The sequence below is a fragment of the Bufo bufo genome, chromosome 1 (assembly GCF_905171765.1).
Source record: "Bufo bufo chromosome 1, aBufBuf1.1, whole genome shotgun sequence".
Taxonomy (NCBI): Eukaryota; Metazoa; Chordata; class Amphibia; order Anura; family Bufonidae; genus Bufo; species Bufo bufo.
This window is the reverse complement of record NC_053389.1, coordinates 802563314-802583004: the sequence shown is the minus strand read 5'-3', so window position 1 is coordinate 802583004 and position 19691 is coordinate 802563314. Positions and strand designations below refer to the sequence as shown.

Here is a 19691-nt window from a genome sequence, read left to right as displayed (position 1 = left end):
AGTTCTGCACCCAAACCTGCAGTTTTTGAAATTGGCAGCATGGATCCTGAGTCCCAAACCCTGAGACTTCAGGGCCTGTCAAATAAAGTCATTACTACCTTGAAAGCTTCCAGAAAGAATATAACTTCAGCAATCTACCTTTAAAATCTGGAAGCGCTTCTGTTCCTGGAGTGGTGACAAGTCTCCACATTTGCATAGACCCAACATTCAAAGAATTCTGGATTTCCTACAACAGGGTCTTGACCTGGGGCTTAGACCCTCTACCCTGAAGGTCCAAATCTCAGCCCTAAGTTTTTTTTGACCAAGATATAGCTAGTCATCGTTGGATCAAAAGATTCGTTAGGGCAGCTACCAGACTCCGCCCAACAATCACCTCCCGTTTCCCTTCCTGGGATTTGAATATCGTTCATACATGTCTCACTCTACCACCTTTTGAGCCCATTTCCGATTGTTCAATAAAATTATTGTCCCTAAAGACTGCCTTCCTAATTGCAATAACTTCGGCCCGCAGACTAGGCGAGTTGCAAGCTCTGTCGGTCAGGGAACCCTACCTCCGCGTTCTAGATGATAGAATCATTCTCCGACTGGACCTGGGTTTCCTCCCTGAAGTTGTATCCAGTTTTCATGAGAGCCAGGAAATTACCCTACCTTCTTGTCAACACCCCTCTAATGACAAAGAATCCTCCTTCCACTCTCTGGACGTTAGAAGGGCAGTCCTAAACTATATTGCTGTGACTGGAAAGTTTAGAAAATCCGACAACTTGCTAGTTCTCTTTGGAGGAAGGTTTAAGGGCCAAAAAGCCTCCCGGTCCTCTATAGCTAGATGGCTCAAAGAAACTATTTCTGTTACCAAATACAAAATCTTCCGTGTCCAGTCAACATTAGGGCCCATTCCACTAGGGCCATGTCTTCCTCTCAGGCAGAGAGAGCGGGGGCTTCTCTGGAAGAAATCTGTCGTGCTGCCACTTGGTCTAGCATTAATACGTTTTTATAAAGCACTACCGCCTGGATCTTTCCAGATCCTCTGATCTGTCGTTCGGACAGAGCCTCCTAAACTTGTGTTTAGGTTGATGTCCTACATCTATTACTTTTGGGTTATGATATGTCGGCATGTTCCAATTAAACGGGGGAAAAGTTAGGAGTATGTTTCATAGTTTAGTTGTATCTTGTGAGAACCTGCTGAATAGCTTATTTTAAGCATGAAGCTGCTTTCGAAATTTAAGGCCGACCCCAGTATAATAATCACAAATATCTCTTATCTGATCTTTCTAGATCTGTGGTTGTGCCATGGTTAAGAAAGATGGTTCCTAATGTAATACCCCAGTGGCATTACCACCTTTTACGGCTCGCCACTATCTTCTAGGGTTAATATGTCCTTAATGCACTTATTTCAAGATCTTGCAAAATGTGTACATGTATTTCCATGCAACTGTTGTGTTAAAGTGTAATGTGCCTGGTTCACCAGCAGATGGTGGCAACAATGGCAGTGCAAGTTTACATCGAATGGAACCTTTCCTTCCATTCTAGCCCTCTTTAGTCAGAGGGAGGAGTTTAGTGAAGGTCAGTCTGGCCTACCCCCTCTCCAAGGGAGGTTGTGCTGCTGAGAGCTCGTCCCTTCTGGACAAGGCCTGCTTAGGCCAGCAGAGCACTATCGGCAATGCTGGATGTGGAGGTTCCAGCTACAAGCCTCAGGAGCCAGGAGGAAAAGTTCCCTAGATAAAGACAGAGCCAGATTACAGGAAGTTAAGTTGCAGCATACAGCAAAGGAAAAGTTCCTATTTAATCCTGATAGCACAGCAGAGCCAAAGAGTAATAGATGTAGCAGAACCGAATGTGTTCGCCTGCCAGAATTAATGTAAAAGTCTGCTGAGAACCAAGATGGTCTGTAAACTGTTGGAGAAACGTTTATTCAAGTAATACTGTTCAACGTTATACCTCAATCTCTTTCTTGATCCCACCTTTCAAATTCCCTTTTCATATGCAACAGATGGCTACTTCAGGGTGAGCATTATAACAGTAGGGGGTATTATAAATACTGGGGGAATGCTTGTATTGTGTTTAAAAAAAAAAATATTGGGTATCGCTGAGTCTGTAAAAGCCTGTAAAAATACCACATGAACTAACCCCTCAGATGAACACTGTAAAAAGTTGCAAAACTTTTTTTTTTTTTTTTTACCTTAACATCACGAAAAATGTAATGGTAAGTGATCAAAAAGTCGTACGCACCCCAAAATAGTACTAATCAAACTGTCATCTCATACCGAAGAGCCCCTACATAAGACGGTCGCCTAAAAAGTAAAAACTATAACAAAAATTTTTTTGTAAAACAAACAACCATATTTGGTGTTGTCGTGTCCATAACCACCTTCTCTATAAAAATACCACATGATCTAACCTGTCAAATTAATATTGTAAATAACAAAAAATGAACAGTGCCAAAACTGCTTTTTTTTTTTTTTTTGCCTTGCTTCACAAAGTGTAATAGAGCAACCAAAAATCATATGTACCCCAAAATAGTACCAACAAAACTGCCACCTTATCCCATAGTTTCCAAAATGGTAATTTTCTTGGAGTTTCTACTCTAGGGGTACATCAGTGGGTCCTCAAATGTAACAAGTGGCAAATTAAAATTATCTGCCTTCCAAAAACCGTATGGTGTTCCTTTCCTTCTGCACAATGCTGTCTGCCTGTACAGCAGTTTACAACCACATATGGGGTGTTTCTGTAAATTACCAAATCGGGGCAATAAATATTGAGTTTTGTTTTGGCTTTTAACCCTTGCTTTGTTACTGGAAAAAAATCATTAAAATGGAACTTCTGCCAAAAAAGTAAAATTCAGATTTTTATCTCCATTTTCCTTAATTCTTGTGGAACACCTAAAGGGTTAACAAAGTTTTGAAAAATCGGTTTTGAATACCTTGAGGGGTGTAGTTTCTAAAATGAGGTCATTTTTGGGTGGTTTCTATTATGTAAGCCTCACAAAATGACTTCAGACCTGAACTGGTCCTGAAAAAGTGGGTTTTGGACATTTTTCAGAAAAATTTCAAGATTTGCTTCTAAACTTCAAAGCCTTCCAACGTCCCAAAAAAAATAAAATGCCATTCCCAAAATGATCCGAACATGAAGTAGACATATGGGGAATGTAAAGTAATAACTATTAGAAAAGTAGAGAAATTGGTAAGAAGCGTGGGTTTCTGCGTATTTAGATGCCGTGATCTCACTTGGTCATGGCATTTAATTACCGCAATTGGCATTATTGCCGGTCACTGTAATTAGCCGCAGGTCTCTGCTGTTTTAAAACTGCAAAGATCTTCCGGCCATGGTGCCCGCTACACGTGCGAGCAGGCTCCATGTTTGCACATCGCTCCAGCGCCGTACTTGTATGGCCTGGTAGCAGAGGGGTTAATTTTAAAATTGCTTTTAAAATTTCTAAGCCTTCTAATGTCATGATACCAACATAAAATAGACATATGGTGAATGTTAAGTAATAAATATTTTGAGGTATTACTATCCGTGATGAATTTTTTTCCATAATTTAATTTTTTTTATAAATAAAGGTAAAACATAGACTCAAATTGTTTTCTTGTACCACTAACATGAAGTACAATCTCAGAATCACTTGGATAAGTAAAGGCATTCCAAAGTTATTACCAGAGTGAAATATGCCAGATTTGCAAAATGTGACATGGTCCTTATGGTCAAAACTGGCTTGGCCTTGAAGGTCTTAACTTCCCCCCCCCCCCCCCCCCCCCACATCTAAAATGGTCAGATAACAGACAAGTTGCACATGTTTTTGAGATGCATGACTTGACGTTGCCCCACCAAGGTCACTATGTAGCCATAGCCTTACATTGCAATTATGTTTTGAGGACCAGATGGGTTTTGGACTGATAATATAAAAAGTTTCCATTCACTGTCAAAAGGAGTTTAAACACAAAGTATACTAGAAAGTTGAAGATGTGTTCATAAAATATGACAAAGTACTGCTTGTATGTCCTCCTGTATGGTCAGATCTTAGAGCAGAAACTCCATGACCTACTCTATGCTCATCTTGTTCTTCTCCTTATGGATCGTCAGGTGGGCTTTGAGTCATTCATAGTGGTTGATGATGGAACTACTGCTGTGGTGGAAGGTCTTCGTGTAGCCGCCGAGATGAGAAGACGTGGAGTGGGTGGAGTGATTGAGAGGTTTTGCTGGGATGTTATATGTTCTGACCACCCGGAGGTTAAAATGGTTCGATTCTCTCGATCGGAGAATCCACCAGCTATTATGGTGGAAACATGCAAAAGGATCACCTGTAAGGTAGGTTCAATCTTTCTTTTAAAATATAAATATATATATTTAAATTTTTTTTGTTCTTTATTTAATGGCATTTCAGCAAGAAGAAAAAAATAAAAATGCAGAACCCACAATGTAAGTGTTTCTCCCCATGAGCAGAGAATTATATATATTTTTTTTTTTTGCTAGATTCTTGTTTTTGATTCAACCACGGCATCAAAGAGTCAAAAAATGCCTCATAATTAGTTACATTTTATAAATGGGTTTAAATTATTTTCCAGATATCTTAGTGTATCGGTGTTACAGGAAAGCCAGAACCGTGCAGTTGCCTTGTATGCAATAAATAAAGGACTTCAAGTCACATTTATCATGTTGAAGAAGTTAATACAAGGCACTTACTAATGTATTGTGATTGTCCATATTGCTTCCTTTTGGATTCCTTTTCCCATTAGATTACACTGATCGTTTCTATGGTTACGACCACCCTGCAATCCAGCAGCAGTGGTCGTGCTTGAACACTGTAGGGGGAAAAAAGCACCAGCCTATGTGCGCTCCCCATGGTCCTGGCCACCAGAGAGGCCGGTGCTTTTTCCCAAAGTGTGCAAGCACGACTACTGCTTATGGATTTCAGGGTGGTCGTAACTAGAGATGAGCGAATCTAATCCCACATAGTGGCATTTGATCCAAATTTTAGGAATTATTCGATTCGCCTAGAAGCAGAATTTCCTCATGCTTCGCGTCGGCGAAATGGATTAATCCTGAAATTCAAACGTGATGTAATCTCGCACTGCACGGGATTTCAGCCGAGATTTTCAAGCGAATGGCGGCGGCCAGCCTGTCGCAAGCAAATGGACGTGGTAAGTTTAATGTAATGTTTGTACCCCTCAGATGTCGCATTCATGCATGATCGTAGCATCTGAGTGTACAATGACAGGGGCGACGCTATCGCAGCTCCCTGTCATTGCACCCGCTAATTTAAAAAAAATGCTCTTCGTGGCGAAGTAATGTCTCGAAACTAATATTTTTTGAAGTTCGTCGAATAGGCTGAATCGAATTTTCGGTAAATTTGCTCCTCTCTGTTCGTAAACCGTGGAAATAATCAGTGTAGAATATGGTGTGGGGGGGGGGGGTTGCGGATTGAAGCCGGCAAAGGAGGCAATATGGACAATCGCAATACATTAGTAAGTGCCTTGTATTTAACTTTCTTTACATGATAACTGCCACTTGCTGAAGTGAGACAACCCCTTTTAAACACTGCGGATCGCAAGATGGTGAACTGAATAAAAATGATCCATCTCCAAGGGGACTAATTCTCGAGTCGAGTGGGATAGTCTCTAGAAAAATACATTGTAGACGAGATATGGCCTCTTTCCAGGTCCTAATTAATTTAGGACGTCTCCAAGTAATGTGGTGGTCCAGACATCTCGGTACATCTGTTTTTTGTTATCAAGTTTATGAAGAAAACTGGCAGAGTAATGTGTGAAGTATGAAAGTGCAGTATAAAATTCTGCAAGTAAAAATCTATGCAAACCTAGTGTTAATAGAACTGTACTCTGTACACTATTAGAATGTATTGGCTCAGATGAGCTGAAGTTATTACTTCGTAGTCTCGCAAGACTTCGCATAACTTCAGAAATTGATTTATACTGTAAAAAACTATTTCGCGAACTCTTGGTTCCAAAAATGTTATTACAGTATAAATCAATTTCTGAAGTTGTTTAAAGTCTCGCGAGACTTCGAAGTAATAACCAATATATTCTAATACTGTACGGAGCGCTCTCTGCGTACAGTATTGAAACAAAGTTTTATGCAAATTGACTTCGGATGTTTCATCCAATTCGCTCATCTCTAGTTGAGCCTAAAACTGTGCTGTCCCTGAAGAGACCCCCTATGAGTACTTCTCTCCCATTAATGTCACCCCCTTACAGTTGTGCTGTCCCTGTAGTTTTAAGTTAGGTTTAATTAGTTAAAACAAATAAAAATTCTTGCCTAGCCCCGCTCCCCTGGTGAACACGGCACATCATCCCCAGGCCTTTGTGGGTCCTACTGAGCATAGCAGGTGCCATGTCACCAAATCGGTACTGTTGCTGGGGCACAGGCCTGCAAATGGTGAAGCCGGGAGAAGAACGTTTCCTTCTCTGTAGCTGGTGTATCTGAGATATAGTCCAGGAGGATAATTGGGTGCAGAAATGCACAGTACTAGAGTAGGAAGTGCCCATACTGGTTCATGAAAAGGGGACTGGGCATGCTTTAAGGAGTACTGGGCAGGGAATGATAGTGTAATGGCCATCAGGCTAAATTGTGCTAAGTAGGTGGAGAATAGTGATGAGCGGGAGGTGCAATATTTGATTTTGCGATATTTCGTGAATATTCGTCGAAAATCTAATATTTGTCATTCTATATCACGAATAATATGTGATTTGATTATTCACGTATTGTGATTTTCTTAACTGTATAAGGCAACTTTCCTATTTGTTAGCTATGGGTAATATGTGTATTTTACGAATATTCGCTATATTGCTATAACATTGTTTTTTTTGTTTTTAGAATGTTCGTCATATTCTAAATTAGAATGACGAATATTCTAAAAAACTAAGATATAGCGACTATTTAGAATATTCAATCTGTAAGGTCGTTTCGCATACTCCTCCCCCGACAAGCATCCCTGTCACCATGGGAACGCCTGTGGGTTAGAAAATGCCATCGGATCTGAGTTTTCATGAACTCGGATCCGATGGTATTTTCTAACCCACAGGCATTCCCATGGTGACGGGGACACTTGTTGGGGAGGAGTATGCGAACGACTGTACAGATTGAAATAAAAATGTGAATGTTCGGCATTTTATTTTTCATATGAAAACATGATTCCTTCCTGCTTAAGTTGCTTGTTGGCCAATGACTAATTGACCCACAAGAAAGAAGCAGGGAGGAATCATGTTTTCAGATGTTAAGACGTTACAAATATTCCATATCGCGAATATAGTGCTATATATTCGTTAAGTTGCGATATTCGAGTATTCGCGCTCAACACTAGTGGAGAAGAATGAGTATTGGGCGTGGAGCTGCACTCTTGGTAGGTTCATTGGAGGATTCTGAGAAGAGCTGCCTGCATCATAAATGACACTCCGACAACGTTCAAGAAGAGGTGGTTTTCCATGGCTTGTACAAAAGATGGAGTTTCTGTCAGGACTAGTTTAGCAAGCCATTATGTGCATGGTTCCTGGCTCAGCATACAAACCCAGAGCTAGGTGGAGGATTTAAGTCAGTTAATCATTGCCAGTTTTCTGTGATTGCATAAAGTGGCTCTTTTTGTACTTCTATGCTTTGTCCGAACTGAAGATCTGCTTGTCAGCACAGTGTACCTACGTTGGCTTGTTTTCTTGATTTAACCCCTTGTTTCTTGATTTGGCTTCTGATTCTCCTGCTATTCTGACCGTGTCAAGTTTCTGCATCAACCAATCTGCTGTTTAGGCACGATCTGTCTCTCCTGGTTCTCGCCCTGCTTGTCTACAACTCTTTGCTTCCATTCTGGTCTTTCTAGAATTTCTGTCTGCTTCCAGTGAACTCTGTTACCTTAGGCCTCATGCACACGACCATGCTGTTTTTTGCGGTCCGCAAACCGCGGATACGCAAAAAAACTAAGCAGACTGTGTGCCTTCTGCAATTTGCGGAACAGAATGGGCGGCCCATTGTAGACATGCCTATTCTTGTCCGCAAAACGGACGAGTAGGACATGCTATATTTTTATTTTTGCGGGGCCTCTGAACGGAGCAACTGATGCGGACAGCAGACGGGAGTGCGGTCTGCTTCTTTTGTGGCCCCATTTAAGTGAATGGGTCCGCATCCGAGCAGCAAAAATTGCAACACAGATGCGGACCATAACTACGGTCGTGTGCATGAGGCCTTACTCCAGACATAATGTGTTAACCGGGCGCAATGACTACTGGGGATGGCTATTGTTCCACCACCTGTCATTCAACCCTCAGATGCCAGGTTCATTGCTGATTGTGGCATCTGAGATGAATATTAAGGTCTTACAGGGGTTGATCAGTTAAAAAAATAAAAAAAATTGTACTTGCCTTATCCATTTGAGCATAAAAAGGCCATCCTGGCCATCTGTTTGAAGATCCAGCACAAAATCTCATGCGGCGGGTGATGTCATGCGTCACCGCGCACAAGATTTTGCGCTGGAACTTCAAGCAAGATGGCTGCGGCAGCCTCTTCACTCTCAAATGGATGAGTTCAGTATGATTTTTATTTTTAATGCCACTTCAGAGAAAATTGCTTTGTTACCATGAAGCACGAGGAATATTGGCTTTGCAGCAAATTGAATTTTCCTTGACATTTGGATTGAAGTCCACTTTGATTCGCTCAGAACTAACCTTGTTCCTCTTCTACTTTTATAACAATTCATCTATGTATTGCATTGAATCTTTTGAATCTGAACCTGTCTCCTATGTTCATTGTGTTCCCCATTAGGCAGTGATACCTGTACTTGTTACTGCTGACCAGTTGGAAGCAAAACTCGGGTTACTGGAGTCTCGCGTGAATAATGAAGACAGATCCAAAAAGCTATCTGTTCTGGGACCAGAGGAAATTCTCAGATTCCTTGAGTCCAAGACAAAAGAACAATTGCTTCCCGGTGGAATGCTAGTTCAAGGTTGGTTTCCTATTGCTGCTCAGAAGTCCAACCTAGATCTTCTACTGAAACGAGAGATTGTCTGGATATATTCACATCCTGAGGATTCTAGTGACTCTGCATCTTCTTTCAAGGTCAAACCTGGCAGTGATGGCTCCCATGCCTCTCCAGAAGGGTTTCTTAGCCTTGGTTCTCAACCATTTCTAGTGCCTATTGCAGACAAAGTATACTATATAGATATCGACCTGTTTGGAAATGATCCATCTTGTGCTAAGGTCCATGTTCTAGAGCAGTTGAAAATCGGAGTAAAAGGATTGCCGGCAGGGAGTGGTGTACTATTTATACTATATGCAGAGGAGAGTCTCCGGACTGAGCTTGTCCAACTGTGTGAAGGGTTGAGTATATTCTATTTTTTGAGGGAGCAGAATATTTTTGAAAGGGAGACCAAGCTTGATTGAATTCCACTTCCTAGTCTCTGCAAGCTCTTATTTTGCATTTAAGAATCTGTCCAAAGACCCCATTTCTATGGCCTCTTTCACACGAGCTGGTTTTCCGCACTGGTGCTATGCGCTACGTGAACCATAGCACCCACACTGAATCCTGACCCTTTTAGTTCACTGGGTCTGTGTTCATGAGTTTTTTTTTTTTGTTTTTTTTGTTTTTTTTGTTTTTTTTTTCCCACGCAGCCCTGGCCCCATAGAAGTGAATAGGGCTTCAGTGAAAAAACGCCTTGCATCCTCATGCAAGTCCTGATGCAATGCGTTTTTCACTGATGGTTGGTAAGATATGTTTGTAAGGGCTCTTTCACACTTGCGGCAGGACGGATCCGACATGCTGTTCACCATGTCGGATCCGTCCTGCCGCTATTTCGCCGGACCGCCGCTCCGTCCCCATTGACTATAATGGGGACGGGGGCGGAGCTCTGTCGCAGCACGGCGGTGCACGGCGAAAGCCGCTGGACTAAAGTCCTGCATGTCCGACTTTTTAGTCCGGCGGCTTTCGCCGTGCTGCGCCGGAGCTCCGCCCCCATCCCCATTATAGTCAATGGGGACAGAGCGGCGGCACGGCGAAATAGCGGCAGGACGGATCCGTGTGGAAGAGCCCTAAACTTTCAGAGGTGTGCGTTTTTTTTTTTTTGTTTTTTTTTTTAACATGTGGTTGAAAAATGCATCAAAATACAATCGCAGACCAAACTAACTGAATTGCTTGCAAAATGGTGCAAATTTCACTGATTGTATCCTGAGCCAATTCGTTTTCTTTGTGTGAAAGGCACCTATAGGTTTGTTAAAATGCAGTGCTAAGTTTTTCAAAACCTTGATTCCTATGAATCTGTCTTCCATTCTTTCATCCAAAAATCCTACAGATTAGGAGAATCGGTGTTTAACCTCTATTGTGCTGTTGGCCAAAACAAGGAAGAGAAGCGGGTGACAACTGGTGGCACATAAGTTTTCTCCTTCCATGGAGGTTACAGGGTAGTAATCCCAGATCTAGTGCCTGGGCGCCCAAAAGTGCATCTACCAAATAAAAACACTCCAATATTACAAATGGAACAAGCTATTTGTGATACAGTAGCAGATTTAGTTGAGTGATGCACTTGACCTCCTCCCGACCACCCAACGTAAATATACCTTGGGAGTGGGTATTTAAAGATGGCACCCACTTGCGAGCACCATAGCTGCCAGGAGCCTGCTGTTTTAAACGGATACCTGATGCTAATGTATTAAACAGCTATCCATATTGGGGATCGAGGAAGCTGCATGGTGGGTGCGCAGCCTTGGTCCTCCTGAATGAGCCGAGGATTCCACAACTATAAAAATACAAAAAATCTATTTGTTGTGCTGGCTGTACAACTTATGGTTTCCTGATTAAAACCTAATAAAAACTGTTTAAAAAAATATATATTTTGGGAATATCATTGGCAAATGGGGATGAGCTCATTTGTTGAAATTCTGAGTCCGATTTTGACTTAATTGGTCAAAGTTCAATTCATGTCTGACTTCTACCCCAATCAAAAATGCTCCAACTGGCCTGATTGGTATGACACTGAGGTCTCCTAGGACTAATATTAATAAATATAATATTAAAATATATATATATATATATATATATATATATATAAATTTTTTTTTTTTTTTTTCCTTTCCTTCTCATAGCTGAGGTTGCTGCCTGGGAATTTAAATCCCAGCTCCAAAAACTGATTCTGGAACGTGGGGAGTAGGCACCCACCCAACTCTTTACCTACTCCCAATAAAAGTCGGCTCGGATTGGCTTTGCAGCCATACTCAGTATTAAAAGTGTCAACAGCCTCTGCTGTTAACACACAAAACTCGTCTCTTACTTCACCGAGGCCAGGAACCTCAGTGACCTGTCTCTGCCATCCAATGCGGTACCCTGCACCTTACCACTATGTTTCTCTGTCTATTAGTTGATGTTAACTAACACACTGCACCATCACATTTGTTATGCTTTTTTAAACTAAAGGGGTTTTCCTGGATTTTAATGACTTCTCCTCAGGATAGGTCATGAATATCAGATTGGTGGGGGTCTGACACTTGGGACCCCCATCAATCAGCTGGTTAAAGAGAAGGAGAGGTTGGTACCTCTGACTTTGGATTCCTGCTTTAATAATAATTCAAGTCATAGAATCGAAGGCCGACGTTCACCAAAGTCGTGCACAACTTCGGACGTACAGCATTAAAACAAAGTTTTGTAACCAATTGAGTTGCTAGGTTTTCAATATTAATCCTGGAAAACCCCTTTTAAACATTCCAAAAATTTCCCATATTGGGAGCAGATGGTGCTTAAATACACACGGGGTCATTTACTAACCAGAAATATGTCTATTAGGGGTGTTTCTAGCACAGATTGCAGTGCAAAGGTCATTTGCGCCGCAATCTGCAACTTTTTCTCACGCCAGGTCTAAAAAAAGGGGATGGGCCAGCAGGTCCATCTAGTCATTTTGTACAATTGTTTTAGGTGTAGAAAATGATCTAATTTTACACCAGCAAAAGACCTGACGTAGATTTAGATGCAACGGTGGATCTGCTGAAGTTATGTAGAGGCCGGTGCTTGTTCTAAATGAGCCTCAAAAAATATATTTTTTATTTATTTGGGAACAGCAGCAGTACAGCATGGATGTAGAAAGGCTATGGTGTTTAGGAGTAATAGCAGCCGTAGCTGCACAGCATGGGACAGACAAGGAAGTAGTTGTGAGTGTGGCTGTATAGGAGGAGTAGTTGGTGTGTAGGGGTAATGGTAGTGGCAGAAGGGGGATTAGCAGCAGCCATACAGTATGTAACATTATGGCAGGCAGTGGCATGATTAGGCTGGCGATAAATAGCCACCGTCAGCAATGGCAGATCTATGCATTGGCTTCAATCAAATGTGTGTGAAAATCCTAACTGATCCATGCAGGTTCATTATGACAAAAGTGATGTTTTCTACGCTTGTGGAGGACAATTTTGTCTGTTTGGGAGTGATGATGCCACCTTCTGTGCTGAATACACTCTGAGATGACCCTGGAGACTGGACAAGACAGTAAAGCAGCCAGTACTGGCCACTGTTATAATCTGCTGGCCATGGGGTCGGGGAACATGGTATGTGCCAGAGTCTTGGTAGGTCTGAACCTGGGTGTTCAGGCAGTATATCTCCATTTGCATCAGCCTGGTGCGACACATGAAGAAAACTGCTCTATCCTATTAAGGACGTGCAAGCATACAGTTAGCAATGCCCACCACTGCGATGATTGTTCATCATGGACAATGTCTTCCTTATCGGCCTTGTCCTTCTGCACCACCAACTCCTCCTCCTGCTCTTCCACCTCCTCTAGTGGTAGCTCCTCATCCTCCTCCTTCACTTCCTCCTCCATGAGAATTTGTCTGTGGGTACCCAACAGCTACAAGGCATGCAGATGACAGGCGTCGCTCTTAGAATCACTGCACACTTAACTTATTTTGGGAGTCACGGGGCAAAAACTGACCAAATAACTCAAGCATGAGCCTTACAGGTCGATGTTGGCGCAAAGAAGAAGCGCACTCCTTTTACGTCGTCATTAGCTGATTCCACATAGAGTCAACAGAACCTGTTCTGTTCTATTAAACGCTTATACAAGAAGAGCCTCCCTGAGGGTGTCGGCAGTAAATTTGAGTTGACATCACTGATTATTTTGCCCTTCCTCTGATCAGTCAGAACAATAACCCACAAAAACCGGATCCGGTCTGTGTCCTCCTTCACTTGGTCAGCATTAGAGATGGCATTGGGGTTCGCCTGGCAGTCGTTTCGCGGTGAACTTTGCACGTTTGCGATTCGCAGAACATGCGAACATATGACTATGTCCGCCAGCGTGATATTTTTTTGCATTGTGCAGAACTTTGATCCATGACACATCCATCAGGTAGGACAGGACAGCCAATTGAAAGGTTTTAGCACATGGACATACCCCCACCCTATAAAAGAACCCGATCTGGCAGCCATTTTAGATTGTGTTTTGCCAGTGTAGGGAGAGGTAGTTTTTTTGGAGTAGGGACAGGCTGTTCAGGACACCAAATGTTAAGTAATAGGGCCACAAAAGTCCTCAAGGACTGGTATAGATGTGTTATCGATAGGTGTGATATCTTTATAATATACTTTATAACATAGAAAGTATATTAGTGCATTTGTATTGTGCAGCAGTTGTGTGCGGTTCTGCTGCGATACTGCAGCTACACAAAATTGACATGCTACTGGAAGAACTAATTGCAATGGGTGTGATTATACCTGTTGCCCCCCAAAAAACTGATTAAGGCCTCATGCACACGACCGTTGTGTGCATCCGTGTCTGTTGTTCCGTGATTTTCTGCGGACCCATTGACAACTCGGAAAATGCACCGTTGTTCATCCGCAGCCGTGATCCGTGTTTCCTGTCCGTCAAAAAAATATGACCTGTCCTATTTTTTTGACGGACAACGGTTCACGGACCCATTCAAGTCAATGGGTCCATGAAAAAACACGGATGCACACAAGATAGACGTCCGTGGCCGTAGGCTACTTTCACACAGACGGATCCGCAGATCAGTCTGCATAAAAGCTTTTTCAGAGCTGAGTTTTCACTTAGTCAAAACTCAGATCCGACAGTATATTCTAACACAGAGGCGTTCCCATAGTGATGGGGATGCTTCAAGTTAGACTATACTACGAACTGTGTACATGACTGCTGCCTGGCAGCACCCAATCTCTTACAGGGGGCTGCGATCCGCACAATTAATCGCTGGGACTCTGATTGGTAACCAGGACGCTATTGCAGTCCTGGCTGCCATGGTTACTTAGCAATTTTAGAAGCATTATACTTACCTGCGATGTCTGTGACTGGCCGGGCGCTCCTCCTACTGGTAAGTGAAAGGTCTGTGCTATAAGCAATGCGCCGCACATATTTGTTTTGGACTGTATTTTGTCTAAGGGAACAGCTTTTGCTCATGTTAGTTTTTTTGTGTGTTATATTGCAAATGGAGGTATCAAACAATATATATACATTTATATGCAGGATAAATGCAGACATTTATCCTGCGCTGGTTGCAGACCGCTATTAAAACTAACCAAGGGGGGGGGGGGTTTAATTAGGAGGGGGGGCCGCACTGGCCACCAATGAATGTAATACAGGGGAGGGAGGGGGGTGTGCCTCCTCCTGCCTGGCAGCACCTGATCTCTTACAGGGGGCTATGATACGCACAATTAACCCCTCAGGTGTGGCACCTGACGGGTTAATTGTGCGGATCACAGCCCCCTGTAAGAGATCGGGTGCTGCCAGGCAGCAGGGGGCAGTCATGTACAAAGTTCTTTGTATATTCTAACTTGAAGCGTCCCCATCGCTATGGGAACACCTTTGTGTAAGAATATACTGTTGGATATGAGTTTTAACGATATAACTCAAATCCGATGGTATATTTTAACATGGAGGCGTTCCCATGGTGATGGGGACGCTTCAAGTTAAAATATACTATCGGATTGGAGAAAACTCCGATGGTATAATAGGGACTCCTGACTTTACACTGAAAGTCAATAGGGGACGGATCCGTTTGCAATTGCACCATATTGTGTCAACGTCAAACAGATCCGTCCCCATTGACTTGCATTGTAAGTCAGGACGGATCCGTTTGGCTCCGCACGGCCAGGCGGACACCAAAACGACTTTTTCCTTCATGTCCGTGGATCCTCCAAAAATCAAGGAAGACCCACGGAAGAAAAAACAGACACGAATCACGGACGTATGGACCCCGTTTTTGCGGACCGCAAAAAAAAATGGTCGTGTGCATGAGGCCTAAGTTTGATATGCCTGCTTCCACCAAATATTGATTGAGGGCTGCGATATACCTGTTTCCACAAAATACTGATTAAAGGGTTTGATAAACAGTGAGGAACAGAAGTATTTGACCACCCTGCGATTTTGCAAGTTCTCCCACTTAGAAATCATGGAGGGGTCTGAAATTCGCATTGTAGGTGCATTCCCACTCTGAGAAAAAAAAAAAATTCAGGAAATCGCATTGTATGGTTTTTAACCCCTTAACGCAAAACGCTGTGCATGTATGGCAGGGGATGCATTGCCGGAACGAGCACCCGATTACTGCAGGGGTTCGGCAGTCCCTGGTAGCCGGGCCCCTGCTGTATCCGCCAGTATCGCTAACCGCGACGTAGAAGTGGTTTGCGGCGGGTGAAGGAGCGCATGGAGTCCCCGCACTGCTGTGGCGGGGACTCGATGTGTCAGAAGGCAGCCCGATGCCTTGCACGGCATCGGGACCTGCCTTCTACGGGTGCCGAGGAGATCCAGCCTCAGGCTGGGTCTCCTAGGCAACCTGTTTGTGTACTACTCACTGTAGTACACGAACAGGCAATGCATTACAATACAGATGTATTGTAAAGCATTGCAGAGGGGATCATACCCCCAAAAGTTGGAAGTCCCAGAGTGGGACAGAAATAAAGTTTTTAAAATAAATAAAAAAGTAAAACAGTGTTTTCAATAAAATAAAGTTTAAAAAAGAAAAAAAAAATCCCCATTCACCTGATTTTATAATAAAAAATAAAAATATCAACTGATCCATCCCGTCTGATAGATACCGTTAAAAAAAAAAAAAAAACTGTCAAAAGCCATTTTTGTCACCATACATCGCTAAAAGTGCAATACCAAGCAATCAAAAAGGCATATGCCCCAAAAAATAGTACCAATCTGTCAACCTCATCCCGCAAATAAAAAAAAAACTATGGCTCTCAGACAGACACTAAAACATTATATTTGATTTTTTTTTTTAAATGCTTGTATTGTGTTAAATGTAAAAAATTATTTTAAAAAGCATACATATTGGGTATCGCCACATCTGTAACAGCCTGCTCTATAAAAATACCACATGACCTAACCCCTCAGGTGAACACCGTAAAAAAAATCTAATAAAAATGGTATCAAAAAGCCATTTTGTCACTTTACATCACAAAAAGTGTAATTGCAAGCGATCAAACAGTCATACGCACCCCAAATTAGTACCAATCAAACCGTCATCTGATACTGAAAAAAATGAGCCCCTACATAAGACAGTCACCCAAAAAATAAAAAAATATGGCTTTCAGAATATGGAAACACAAATATTTGGTATTGTTGCGTCCATAACAACATGCTCTATAAAAATGGCGCATAATCTAACTTGTCAGATGAATGTTGTAAATAAAATTAAAGTGCCAAAACGGCTATTTTTTGTTACCTTGCCTCATAAAAAGTGTAATATAGAGCAACCAAAATTCATCTGTACCCTAAAATAGTACCAACAAAACTGCCATCTTATCCCGTAGTTTCCAAAATGGGGTCACTTTTTTTGTAGTTTCTACTCTAGGGGTGCAAAAGGGGGTCTTCAAATGTGACATGGCAAGTAAAAATTATCCCGGTAAAATCTGCCCCCCAAAAACCATATGGCATTCCTTTCCGTCTGCGTCCTGACCGTACAGCTATTTACGACCACATATGGGGTGTTTCTGTAAACTACAGAATAAGGGCAATAACTATTGAGTTTTATTTGGCTGTTAACCTTTGCTTTGTTAGCGGAAAGAAAATGATTAAAATGGAAAATCTGCCAAAAAAGTGAAATTCGGAAATTTCATCTCCATTTAATTCTTGTGGAACACCTAAAGGGTTAACAATTAGGGATTCGCGAACCCGAACTGTATAGTTCGGGTTCGTACTGAATTTTGAGGTGTCTGTGACACGGACCCGAACCTGAACATTTTCATAAAAGTCCGGGTTCGGTGTTCTGCGCTTTCTTGCCGCTTTTTGAAAGGCTGCAAAGCAGCCAATCAACAAGCGTCATACTACTTGCCCCAAGAGGCCATCACAGCCTTGCCTACTATTGGCCTGGCTGTGATTGGCCAGTGCAGCATGTGACCCAGCCTCTATATAAGCTTGGGTCACGTAGCGCTGCACGTCACTCTGCTGATACAAATGTAGGGAGAGGTTGCAGCTGTGACGTTAGGGCGAGATTAGGCAGTGATTAACTCCTCCAAAAGACTTCATTCAGTGATCGATCTACAGCTGTGGATCATTGAAGTGCTGCTATTCAATTGCTCAGTGTTTTTAGGCTGCCCAGAGCGTTTTTCAGTCACTTTTTTCTGGGGTGATCGGCGGCCATTTTGTGGCTTGTGGTGCGCCAGCACAAGCTACCACCAAGTACATTTAACCATCAATAGTGTGGTTATTTTTTGCTATATCCTACATCAGGGTCAAGCTGTCATCAAGTGCATTTAACCATCAATAGTGTGGTTATTTTTTGGCCATATACTACATCTGGTGCAGGCTGAGCCTGTGTCACCCAAGTGCATTTAACCATCAATAGCGTGGTTATTTTTTGGCCATATACTGCTCAGGGGCAAGTTGAGCCTGTCACCCAGTGCCTAAAAAATAGGCCTCACATTTATATTCATCCAAATCTGTCATTACTGTTTTAGCTGGTCAAGTTATTTAATGTCCAACAAAGCACAGTTTTTGTTCTGGGTTGAAAAACAATTCCCAATTTTGCAATTCTCAAAATTAGTGGTTTCTGCTGTATCAGGCCTACTTTAAATCTATCCCTAAAAGGGTAGATTTAGATTCAAGGTGCTGATAGGGTCATTCTCAAGAACTTCACACACACGCTACAGTGCAGATCCAAGTCTAATTCTGTCCGTAAACGTATACCTGTCACCCAGCGCCTAAATAATAGGCCTCAAATTTATATTCAGCTAAATCTGTCATTACTGTTGTGCCTGTATTAGTGTAATACGGTACCTAAGTAGATAGCCAGACAGTGTTAGGTGTCTGTAAAAAAAAAAAAGGCCTGAATTTTGAATTCAATACATTGGCCCGAATAATATTTTTCTTATTGTGGTGAACGGTAACAATGAGGAAAACATCTAGTAAGGGACGCGGACGTGGACATGGTCGTGGTGGTGTTAGTGGACCCTCTGGTGCTGGGAGAGGACGTGGCCGTTCTGCCACAGCCACACGTCCTAGTGTACCAACTACCTCAGGTCCCAGTAGCCGCCAGAATTTACAGGGATATTTGGTGGGGCCCAATGCCGTTCTAAGGATGGTAAGGCCTGAGCAGGTACAGGCATTAGTCAATTGGGTGGCCGACAGTGCATCCAGCACGTTCACATTATCTCCCACCCAGTCTTCTGCAGAAAGCGCACAGATGGCGCATGAAAACCAAGCCCATCAGTCTGTCACATCACCCCCATGCATATCAGGGAAACTGTCTGAGCCTCAAGTTATGCAGCAGTCTCTTATGCTGTTTGAAGACTCTGCTGACAGGGTTTCCCAAGGGCATCCACCTAGCCCTTCCCCAGGGGTGGAAGAGATAGAATGCACTAACGCACAACCACTTATGTTTCCTGATGATGAGGACATGGGAATACCACCTCAGCATGTCTCTGATGATGACGAAACACAGGTGCCAACTGCTGCGTCTTTCTGCAGTGTGCAGACTGAACAGGAGGTCAGGGATCAAGACTGGGTGGAAGACGATGCAGGGGACGATGAGGTCCTAGACCCCACATGGAATGAAGGTCGTGCCACTGACTTTCACAGTTCGGAGGAAGAGGCAGTGGTGAGACCGAGCCAACAGCGTAGCCAAAGAGGGAGCAGTGGGCAAAAGCAGAACACCCGCCGCTAAGAGACTCTGCCTGCTACTGACCGCCGCCATCTGGGAGCGAGCACCCCAAAGGCAGCTTCAAGGAGTTCCCTGGCATGGCACTTCTTCAAACAATGTGCTGACGACAAGACCCGAGTGGTTTGCACGCTGTGCCATCAGAGCCTGAAGCGAGGCATTAACGTTCTGAACCTTAGCACAACCTGCATGACCAGGCACCTGCATGCAAAGCATGAACTGCAGTGGAGTAAACACCTTAAAAACAAGGAAGTAATTTAGGCTCCCCCTGTTACCTCTTCTGCTGCTGCCGCCTCGGCCTTTTCTGCTGCTGCTGCCGCCTCGGCCTCTTCCTCCGCCTCTGGAGGAACGTTGGCACCTGCCGCCCAGCAAACATGGGATGTACCACCAACACCACCTCCTGCGTCACCAAGCATCTCAACCATGTCACACGGCAGCGTTCAGCTCTCCATCTCACAAACATTTGAGAGAAAGCGTAAATTCCCACCTAGCCACCCTCTATCCCTGGCCCTGAATGCCAGCATTTCTAAACTACTGGCCTATGAAATGCTGTCATTTAGGCTGGTGGACACAGACAGCTTCAAACAGCTCATGTTGCTTTCTGTCCCACAGTATGTTGT

General features: G+C 43.1%; 1 protein-coding gene across 1 annotated transcript in view; it reads left to right on the top strand.

Moving 5' to 3' along the window:
- Positions 1-9561, top strand: part of LOC120986516 (histidine N-acetyltransferase-like) — a 227957-nt gene extending 218396 nt beyond the window's left edge. The window contains exons 3-4 of the mRNA XM_040415139.1: positions 4078-4302; positions 8758-9561. Of these exons, the coding sequence (XP_040271073.1) occupies positions 4078-4302; positions 8758-9375 (843 nt within the window). The 3' untranslated portion in view covers positions 9376-9561. The remainder of the gene's footprint in view (positions 1-4077; positions 4303-8757) is intronic.
- Positions 9562-19691: the final 10130 nt, after the last annotated feature.